The sequence below is a fragment of the Centruroides sculpturatus genome, unplaced genomic scaffold, assembly GCF_000671375.1.
Source record: "Centruroides sculpturatus isolate CEXI.00-Female unplaced genomic scaffold, Cexi_2.0 scaffold439, whole genome shotgun sequence".
In the NCBI taxonomy this organism is placed as follows: domain Eukaryota; kingdom Metazoa; phylum Arthropoda; class Arachnida; order Scorpiones; family Buthidae; genus Centruroides; species Centruroides sculpturatus.
In genome coordinates this window covers 542,279-554,484 of record NW_019384606.1, presented here as the reverse complement: position 1 = coordinate 554,484, position 12,206 = coordinate 542,279, and the positions used below count along the sequence as shown (strand labels likewise).

The following is a 12,206-nucleotide window of genomic DNA, read 5'->3' as shown; positions in this document are numbered from 1 at the left end:
TGATAACCACCAAAACTGCCATCTCTAGGCGATTTTTACAAATAATAAATCTGTCTGCCTTGACCAATACACTTGCAAATTCCTGATAATCAAAACCATATACAAAGATATTTAGTGCTACTGTAAAATAATCAATCAACCAATGAAAAACAAAAACACATGATTTCAAAGTAACACAATAATACTGAAGCTAAGATTCAAACTAAATTCTTATACACTAAAACTAAGCTGGTTGTTCGTTAGAAGAGAGAAAGAGCAAATGAAAAAAATAGTGTTAAAAATAAATAGGTGGCAACATTGAGACTTTTTTTATCAATAGTAAAGACTTCACCAAAAACTTTTAATATTAGAAATTATTCAAAATTAATGTTGTGCTGTCAACTAGTCAATGAATACTAAACAATTTTAGTCACAATATTCTCATTCTTCCAAACTCAATATGCAAGGTTTTCATAGTTTTATACTTTTGTAGTGCTACGTGACTATGTATTATTATTATATTTTTTTTTATCAGGTTCCTTTTTGTATGTATCGGGTTTTCTTAATTTGTACAATGTCGCATGTATTTTTGTGTTATGATGTCACCCCTTAGATACCATGGGAAAAGCCTTCCGATTGGTTCAATGTGGGACACATGGTAAAACGGACTTACGGAGAGCGGGAAGTATAAAAATGTGTGAACTCCCACAATTCGGTATTCTGGTTCGTGCATCCGTCGAGGTTAGTACGAAGGTTTGAGGCCTGGTCAGAAGAATAGGAGTGAGAAAGGAAGACCAGTCGAGCTCAAGTCCAATCTGTTTCCATCTTAAGGAAATCTACAAATAACAACGAGGGACATACGTTTTGTCATGTGATTTACATCCAGGTTTTGTACATAACTCTTAGTTTTAAGTTAACAATACTTATATATAGTGTAAACTCGAGTGGTGGGAATCCTATATCGTGTAAACTCGAGTAGTAGGGATCAAGGTTATCGTACTGGTAAAATAAACTTTCTTTGTTATTTTCGTGCACGTGTTTGGTCATTGTTTGAGTCCTTAATATATATATATTATTGTCTCCATGGATTTTGATCTACTGGAAATACTACACTTTCATTTATAAGCTGGAATTAACATTTAATACAGAAAAATCATACTTTCCTCACACTTTCCAGCATATAATTATGTTTTTTTTTATTAAACTGTTAGAAGGTAGAAGGTGGGATTTTTTTGTAAGTAAATATTTTCACATGATAGAAATTCTCTTCTAAAACTGTTTTCGGCAAAATTTTCAAACTCTATTTCCAATCTTCTCTACAACTTTATAGAGTCTCAATCTCTCACATCTAGAACTATACTGGCTTCCCAAGTAGCCCTACAAACCTTTATTCATTCCATTCAATAAATTTTCTATCATAGAGGGTTAGTAAAAAGCCCAGGTTACTGACAACATGGAAAAATATACACAAAAAAAAACAAAGATTTGAGAGTTTATATTCCAAGGAAATAAAACATATTATTTTAAATTTAGCAATTATGGCAAACACCCATAACAGAACTTAGTGGCAGACTTCTTCAATAAATAAACAAAACAGCTTATGTTCTGATACCAAAAGTTACTCAATATTGGAATTGATACAGTTAAAAAATAGTGAAATACTTGTATAAACTTTTGACAATGAAGAAAGTCCAAAATTTTTTATTAACAATTAACATTAATTTTAATTGCAATTAATTATTAACAATTAATTTTAATTGCTATGTTTAATGCTAAATTGATGTTAAATGTTGAACAGATCTATGGAGCTTCCAATTCCATCTTTATATACAATAGGGTCTTGTTTCACAGAGGATTGATATATGTAGATTTGTGTTTTCATAGATGATGAAAGATTAGGTTAACTCTTAGATGCACAGAGATAATTATTACCATTAATACATGTACTGATTATTATTATTATAAAATTTAGCATATAATAAAAACATTTTAATATTTTTCTATTAATTGTAAATGTATAGGCAATCATCTGAAAGTACTTGGGGTGAAGTACAAATGTACACAATATCATTTTGTGATACCTGCTGATGTGCAACCTTTGCAAAAAAAAACAAGACTATTCTGTATATTATTAAAGAGCTATTAAAGTTTCATTAAACAATATTCTTGTAAAGCTTTCTGAATTACATTTCCACATTAAACCAATATATAATTTTTTAAAGATGTTTCTTTATTTAAAACATCTCACTAGATATTTTAAGATAAAGAACTGTATCATGTAAATTGAATGTAAAATCATTACCATCATTACCAAGATATTACAGCATAAGATATCATAATCAAACTTCCACCAATTCATATTTAAAATTTGGACATAAAATTTATTTTTGAAAGATCTCTTTCAAATTCAAATTTTTGATAAAGTTTTTTCAGAAGCAAAATATTATGCTAAGGCAAGTTCTGTATATTAGATAGAAGTAATGATAGAAGTAATGATAGAAGTAATGATAGAAGTAATGATAGAAGTTATATAAATGACAATAATTATAGGATAAGAAGTGATAATATAAGAATTGATTAATGCTGTTTTAACAGTCTTAATGAATTCTTCTAACTACTAACAACTTTTAATCAGTTCTTATACAAAACTGTTGAAACAGTTTTGTATAAGAACTGATTAAAAGTTTATCCTTTGTAATAAACAGTTTTTTGTTTATTACAAAGGATAAAAAATATATTATGTGCTTCTTTCAAATCTGGTATAAAACATTCTCCAATATCAATTCTGATAACATAGCAGCTTTCTTAGCAATTTTTATATTCATCTTACGTTCTATAATTCTATATTTGAATGCGTTCTGTTGCTCTTACATAACACAACTGTTGTATTAATTTTCTTTTTTAATGGTATTCTGTAACCTTTATATTTTTATACTGTTCTCTATGGATCTCTATTATTAATGCAAAATCTATTAGAGAATGCTATGTAATTTTACTGAGGAATTTTAACAATTTTTAATAATTTATATATTAGTCTCCTATTGTGTATTAATAGAACTGGAGAGTATTTTAATTCCATTCTTGTGAAAGTAAAAACTGTCAGTTTAATAACATAAATAAAGTAAATAAAAGATTTAACTGATATATGAAATATGTGAAAGTCTTTTAAATTTAAATGAATTCAAAATAAAAACACATTAACTAATAAAAATGAAATATTTATAGATTATAGATATTAGATAGATATTAATAGATATGTATGTATGTTAATACAGGTATACCTCACCTTACATCGATAATTGGTTCCAGAAGAGGCGACTTAAGTCGAAAAACGACGTAAGTTGAATTTACTTGTCACTAAAAACACCAATAATGAGCACTTAAAGACTGCTAAATAAGATGACACCACAGAAACACAGATGTTTTCATGTTTTGTTCTCTAGGATTTATGATGATTATATTAACATTTACTATAAATGTACATATTTTAATATGATTTTATGTGCTTTAAACGCTTTTCTAGTGATATTACGACTTCAATATTTGTGGCAGATGGATGTAAAGTCGAATAAAATGACTTAAACTTGATTTTTATTTTTCCGTATATTTTTTTGACAAACGACGTATAATTGAGAATGATGTAACTCGAGGTATACCTGTATATCAATACTGTAATCTTTTTAAACAAAAATCATCACATATTATAAATTAAGTTATTTTAAATACAAAAAAATTTTGTTTACTCTAAAAGTTACTGCAATTGATCTCTTTAATTTTTTTTATTTTGGAATTTTATTATCAATGTTAAATGTTGTTAAATTAAATTTGAATTCTTAATGTGCATATTAGTAGTTTTAACATAAATTTTTTTCAGTAAAAGGTATAAATATAACTATCATATAAATGATATATCATTTATGTATGTGATTTAAATTTTGTTAAAACATTTTCATACTGATCTATGTTATAAATCTGTAAATTATCCTTTGCATTTTATTTACTTACATTGAATTAAACAAAAATGTCTTCTGAGTCAATAAAAAACAGAAGTAAGAGAGTTTGCCAAAAGTCTTTGTTAAAACTTAATATTCAGCTTATTTTTACCATTATCATTTTCAGTAATTATATTCAAATATATTTATTTACTTTTAATCACTTTTAAATTTACTTGTAAAAGTAAACAAATCAAGTTTCATTTCTAAAACAACATCCAATATTTCATCAAATGTATGTAGAAAAGAATAACTCGATGAAATTATAAATCTTCATTTTAATAAATCTAAATAACCAAACTATTGATCTCAAATATACAAATTACAATATGCATATTTTTAAGAACAGTTTCCAATCTTTGTATTTTTCCTTTACCTATAATAAATAATACTAACCTATAGTCAACACTTGAAAATATTCTAAAAGGATTATTATTTAATTATTGTAAAATAACATATGGTTTTGTCAAAATTAATATTTCACAAAACTTGATAAGCACTCACCTGCATTCCAATAATAGCATAGATAAAGAATAGCATAGCAATAAGAAGGCAAACATATGGCAGAGCCTAAAAGAGAAACATAAAACTATATTATTATTAAAATATATACAACTATAACATTTATATAATAATTTTTTTTTTATAAGTCTCCAAAATCAATAAAATTGTTAAGATTTATTGTCATTATATAAGTTCTATCTTTAAATTAATGATGATTTTATTGTTCAAATTCAAACATATTATGTTTTATAATTAACTCATCATCATCAAATCCCATTAACTTGCCACTGAGCAATACATATGCTCAGTGGCAAGGATTTACAGGAATTTTTAACAATGCTCCTCCATAGTTAGTGATCAGAAGCTGATATTTTTGTTTTTGAAAAAGTTATTCGTTCGCATTGTTACTCTAATTCAATCATTTTTTCCCGGGTCTTTTTGGGCAGATTACATTGCGTCTTCCAGTTGTCAGATAAAATTACTTACATTTATTTAATGCTTGGCCATTTGTTTTTTCTGAATATAAGTACACATCAATAAAAATTTAATGTCTTAAACTCTTAAAAGCAGCAATAAATATCTGAGAAATTCCTCGAATGATGACACATCACTTACAAGTTTTGTTTATTAACACATATTACCTTTCTATTTATTGAAGAATAAAACATTGTGGTTTCCCTAAAATGAATGCAGTCATTTAAAATGTCTAATTTGTCCTGCCTTTATTCATTCATTTTAATGTATATTTTATAGTAACACATTAAATAAATTTTTCTATAGATTTTGTTTATTTGACATTACATTTTGTTGTTTTTTCATTTTAAATTATTAATTAAAATTTGCCAAATGTTTAATTTGAGTACCAGATTAGATGTGATTAGTTGTTCATTAAATTATTGATCAAATTTTTAATTCTGTTCTTCTCATTTACCTTCTCCCTAGTCATTACATTGGTCAGCAAAGCCTGTTTCTAAAGATAAAAACCTTATTCACATCATAATTTTTAATTCAAAATGGCCATGTCTGTTCATTTCATTAAAGTTTTTGGTTATCTAATGTAGTATTGGTCCACATTTCTGTTCTACTACAATCAAGGTTCTACTACATTAAAATATGATATTCTTTATCACATGATTACATTGGCAATTCATAAGTAGCAATGGTGGTCACTCCCTGAAAAAACAAGAAATAACAAACCCAAAATAAAACAAAACAATAAATAAATTACAATAAAAAGCAAACAAGATAATAAATACACAAAGTTGTTTAAAGACACATAAGTAAAAAGAAACACAATAAGATCACAAAAACAAGCCTAAAAATAATATCCAGTAAAAATTTAAAATTACATTGAGAATGAGTTATCTTCTTCTTATCCATTTAGTCATGTCTGACTCTCGGTCACTCTATGGATCAAAGCTTTCCATGCCTCTCTACCCTGCACAGCCTCCTTCAATTCTGTTATAGATAATTCAGTGTTACTTTTGATTGTGTCGAGCCACTGAGTCCTTCATCGACCTCGCACTCTTTTCCCACTAACCATCCCCTGCATGATCACCTTCTCAGGGGAGCTGGTTCTCATTCTATGACCAAAAAAGAACAGTTTCTGCTTGGTTATCTGGACTTTCAGTGAGATTTTCGGTTGAACTCTGTCTAAGACAGTTTTGTTGGTGATCTGTGCTGTCCATGGAATGCGCAAAAGCCATCTCCAACACCACAGTTTGAAAGCATCTATCTTCCTTCTGTTTTCTTTAGATTCCAAGTTTCACATCCATATATGACAATAGGAAAAATAATTGTACTAACTAATCTGCATTTAATTTGGAGGCAGATGTTTTTGCTCTTCCAAAAGCTGTTCATGCTGATCATCGAGGTTTGTCCAAGGGCTGTGTCCTTTGATTTCAGGACTGCAATCTCCATTACGATTGATTTTGGACCCAAGGAATATGAAATCTTCCACTATAGTAGTACCTCAGGAAACAAAATTAATCCGTTCCTAAACTGAGATCGTAGCATGAAAATGTCGTAAGATGAATCATTTTTCCCCATATGATTACATGTAAAACCAAATAATCCATTCCAACACGAAAAACACACTTAAATTTAAAACTAAGTAGTACATTGAAAAAAAATAACTTTAGTAAGGAAAACACTGAAAAATGTGTTTTGTAGTTGTAAATGTATAAATAACCATAATAGAATAACTGATTTAAAAAATGTAGTTTTATTTGCATTTTACCTTTGAGGATAGACGATGGCGGAGGTGTAAACTGGTGGCAGAGGAGAGGGAGAAGGGAAATGATACTAAAACTTAACTTACATAACATAATGTAACAATAACTTAAAAATAACTTAACACTAATTTTTTTTATCTTTTCTGTTTTATATATTTTTTTAAATTTTTTATTCTCTGCTTTTTGCTTTCTTTCCTTCACTTCCACCAGCACTTTCACTGGATAGAGGTCACTTGGTAAAATATCTATCCAAAGAGCTTTGCCTACTTTTTAAAATGTTTCTAAAATGACTTAGGCAAATGTCATTACTCTGGGCAGCAATATGGCCAGTTTGGGATGTTTCTTTTCAATAAAATCAGTCTGATAATACCTCAAGATTTCCTTTATCGAGTGAGATCCTTCCATGACGAAGCAAATACATGAACTGAGACCGATGAACAGAAGGACCACATGATCATGAAAGTGGCACTGCAAACTAATGTAACGTCATATGGTGAGTTTTTGTTCGTATCGTGGAGCAAAAATATGTTTGAATTTCATGTCGTATCCTGAAAATTTCATATGCTGAAGCATTCGTATCCTGAGGTATTACTGTACCTTGATTTCTTCTCCATTGATCACTATTTTGACTTCCATATTCCGTGCAGTAATCATTATTTTGGTCTTCCTGAAGTTAAGAAACAGCCCTACGTTTGCACTTTTATGCTTGACTCTCAGAAGCAGCTGCTCAAGATCTTCCTGACTTTCCAGGAGCAGTGTGGATACCACACGGATTATTCACGTTCCTGCCTCCAGTTTTCACTCCAATGTCTGCCATTTCTATTCATTGTGCGCCATTTTAGCGGAATTGGTCATGAGGCATGTGGAACACAGGTTCTTTAGATTTTCCCTCACAATAACTTACCCGTTGGTGTATTTGAGGTACATGGACAATATTCTTTTGGAGTGGCAGGACACAGAGGACTCTTTTCTAGTGTTAGAGCATTTCATTGCAAATGTATACCCCTCTATCAACTTCACCTGGGAGAAAAAAATTGGAAAAATAAAATTGCTTTTTTTAGACCTGGACATCTCCAAATCCCAGGGAGGCTTGGTATTCTCCATGTTCCACAAGTTTAGTAACATTCCACCTATAATCCCTACCACAACCTTCCAGCCACAACAGTATGTTAATGCTGCTATAGTCCCATTAATTAGAAGAGCCTTTTTATTACCTTCCACACAAGCCTTTACCAACTCTGAGCTCAATGCCATCTGCTCAGCGGTATGTGCAGCAGGATATGGCCCTTCCAAGTATAATCATATTCTAAACAGAGTAAAAAGGTCCTTTACCCCACAACTACATTACGCAAGAAAATGGTATAGAAGAAATGAACAGTAGTCCGTCCTTCCAGGGCCATTTTGTGGCCACCTCACAGCTCACATTTGCTGCATATTTAGGCAAAATTCATTACTTTTACTCATTGTCCCCCACCAAAGTCTGAGGAGACTTTTGTGAGTTTAGCCGATTGGGGTGAGGAGTTTCTCGACAGCCAAGCAGTCAACTCTGTCTTGTGGGAACGTTAGGATTCACTGAGACAGGCTTCCATCATAAACCGTTTATTAAACATAGAAATTATGCTTATATCTATTCTTTACAATCGGTGTAAGGCCTATCCAAGGGCAAACCAGTCTGTACTATAAAAAGAGTCAACTGTCCATACGAACGATGAGTTTCCGGTGAATCGATGTGGAGAGCAATGGCCCCAGGCTGCACTTTGGGAAGGATGGTCATCATCGGGAAACACCTGGGCGACCTTCTGGGTTAGACGTCAAAGTCAATCTTCTACCGTCGATGCTGCTTTCACTAATGTTGGGACAGGAGCACAATAATTCCATGAAAAAAACGTTTTGAGGCCAAGACTAAGAATCGAGCACCTCACATCTGACTTTACTCAGTTTTTATAAGTTTTCTTTCAGTCCCTCGAACATTCCAATAGGTCAATGTCAATCTGCCCCTACTCTCTAATTGGTCTACCCTCCTCATTACGAATTGCAACGGGATCAGAGCCCAGATTGCAGGGTGAGTCACCTCCGATTGACAATTTGATTCCTATCGAAGATGTTCGATCTAAGCACTCAAATTCATCTATTGTTTTATTCTGAAAAATTCATTTTTTCATAGAAAATTTTACAGATATGTCTTTATATGGACATAAAATATACATTTCATGTCTGATGGTTTTGTTTTACAATATTATACGAATTATTATTATTATTAATTTTTTTTATACGAAANAGTCGACCCTCCTATAACACGGTAGATACGTTCCATTCTTTATGAATCGATTTCTTACAAGTCCTTGAATGATGAAAAGCACACTTGCCTTTTTATACAAAAAAGGCTTCTTTAGTTTTAACTCAAATACAATTTGAAAATCTGTTGTTGTACTGTAACAATTAACTTAAACTTCAAAATGGTGAAAAACAAATATCAGCTATTGACCAACATTATAAATTCATATACCGTACATATTTTTTTCAATTGTTAATCAGTCCTTTATTTTATTCAACTTTAAGAATTTAAGAAACTGTATTGTATTGAAAGTTTAAAGTATCATCATTAATAAGATTATTAACATTTTATTATTGTATTACAAATTTGAAAAATTATTAAATTTAAACAAATATTTAATGATCAATGGAAAAAGTATATAATTTTTTTTTATATTTACCAATTATGTAAGTGCTTCAACGAAACATGTAGTTTGGTTACCATAGTATAATTTCCAATATCTGTTTATAATTAGTATAAATTTTCTCACTTCTATATGCAATACAAATTATATCAGAAGTTAAAAGATGTTTATAGCTTCTCCAAAACTGAGTTATATTTCTAATATAAAATAAATAACTATTATATATGAATTCAAATTTGTTTCTCATATAATTTCACTTATGTGGTATAAATTAATTGATACAATTATTGTTTATTGACAGCTTGTTAAATTCAACACTGCAGAGCAGCATGCTGCTTTTGCTGCAAAAGTGCTGCAATCTCTAATGAAGGTCTTTTAACAATGCATATGGAGTAGTGTTGCACTTCCAAAATTGCAGAATTCAGTTTGAATAACTGAATTCTGCAAATTCTTGCAATTCTTAATTCAGCAGCTTGAGGCCACCATCCTTCCTGCCTTCACTAACCACATTCTCCTATATACATGGTATGTACATCAACATCAACAACATTCACATAATCTGGAAGAACAAATCTTGTATCCAGGAATTCTTGCAAAAATCAACAACAATCCCTACAGCCTTTGAATCCACCTTGAACAAGACAACGATCAAACTGTTCATTTCCTGGACTTCCAACTCTCTTCATCCAAAGGACGCATCACTACTCGGGTTTACAGAAAATCTACACACCACTACTACCTCTTCACATAACCTGTTCACTTTCAAGATAACCAGGTTCAGGGCCTTGGTTCAAAAGGCCTTCACCCATTTGTCAGACACGCATGACAGAGATACTGAACTCCTTACGATCACCCAAGAAATAACTGAGCACAGCTACTTCCCACATACAGTCGACCCCCCTATAACACAGTAGATACGTTCCATTCTTTATGAATCGATTTCTTACAAGTCCTTGCCAATCATAGCCCGACACGTGTGAAGTTTACGGACTACAGCTGTTTGAAAGGTTTTCTTCCATAAAATTAATCGATTCTAGACTAATTCGACTCAACATTTCCAAAATACATATATTTTTTTGGGGAATAATCCATATAAACTATGCTATAAACAAAAAATTATAGGATTACTTACCGAGTGTGCACCATTCGACATCGCCATTGCTCAAGCTTGTTTTCGTTGCGGAACAGCTCAGCAAACTGCGGCCGCAATTTCTGATAAGTTATTTTTCTGCGAAAACTTTGTTGAACTTTGGAGACATCATTAATATAAATAATTTTTATGGCCGTTGAATAAGAAATGTTTCTTTCACAAGANCCATTACTTCAAAAAAAACTCAAGGAAAATGGTGCAAGTTCTCAATTTATAGAAACAATATCATTATTATATCAAAACTACAAAATAAAGATTAAGCAAAATAAGAATATTCTTTCACCAATAAGGCATTCACGTGGTGTTCTTCAAGGTGACCCATTATCCCCATATCTATTTAACTTTTATCTGGCAGATATAGATCATATTTTCTCTAAAGCAGAAGATGGAATAATTATAGGAAAGAAAGCATTTCATTATATACTGTTTGCGGATGATTTGGTTGTGATAGCGCCGACAAAAATCTCACTCCAAAGGAAAATAAATCAAATAAATCTGTATTTTAAGTCCAAATATTTAGCAATTAATCCTAGTAAAACTAAAATAATTATCTTTCGGAATAACAGTAAAATATCTATCAACGAAACAAAAATTTATCATGAAAAAATTTTGCTACAGACAGTGAATGAAATAAATTACCTAGGAGTTAATTTCGATTGGAATCTAACATTTAAATCGCATATATCTAAACTTAAAAATAAAGTTAAGCAAGCAATAGACAATCTTCTATTTTTATGTAGTAAATTAAAAACTTCAGATTTAAGAATACATATGAAACTTTATAGTTCGATCATTAATCCAATGTTATTTTATGCTAGCCCTATTTGGTGCTTGGACTATATCTACCATCTCGAACAATTCCACATATATTATCTACGCAGACTATTTCACATAGAAAGAACAGTACCAGGATATGCACTACGTCACGAAACGAATCGAATATGGTTATTTCCGTTTATATTAAAGCGAATTATCAAATTTTTTTATAAACTTAATTTCAACGGTGATAACAATTTAACTACTTTATATCAAGAAAATATAAGACAAAGTAAACTACAAAAAAATAAACAACTATGGTATAATAAGTTGCAAACTATTTTTAACTCCTTTGGAGTATCAGATCTATTATTCAAGGACAAAATTCAAGATTGGAAATCAGGATACTCATTGATGTTAGAATCAGCTATAGCTCAATCTATAATTAAAGATCAGAATTCCCTATACAACAGTAAATATCATCCGTGGTACTTGGAAATATTTGAAATTCCTTCAATGCAACCATATATATGGCAACCAGTAAATTTGAATATAAAACGACTTATAATGCAACTTCGTCTAAACAAAAATTCGCTGTATGTCAATAATACTTATATAAGTTTATTAACTAAATGTTTTCTATGTAACGTCGACGTTTTAACACCTTATCATTTAATATTAACGTGTCCAAAGTTAAAGGAAATTCGTGCACATTATAATATAAACAGCTCTTATAATTGCAACTCGCTAATAGAATTGTTAAAAAAATTTAATAATATGAGTAAAAAAGAATTATATAATATTTATAATTATTTTTGTAAAATAGTAGAAACTTATAATAACAAAACAAATTAAATTAAAGAATATGTGCATATGTACGCGAGAAATAAATGCAAACTAAAAAATTAAAGAA

At 30.2% G+C, this 12,206-nt stretch overlaps 1 protein-coding gene across 1 annotated transcript in view; it reads right to left on the bottom strand.

Moving 5' to 3' along the window:
• Positions 1–12,206, bottom strand: part of LOC111625158 (voltage-dependent calcium channel type A subunit alpha-1-like) — a 187,178-nt gene that overhangs the window by 21,270 nt on the left and 153,702 nt on the right. The window contains exon 7 of the mRNA XM_023368210.1: positions 4,476–4,541. Coding sequence (XP_023223978.1) covers positions 4,476–4,541 — 66 coding nt within the window. The remainder of the gene's footprint in view (positions 1–4,475; positions 4,542–12,206) is intronic.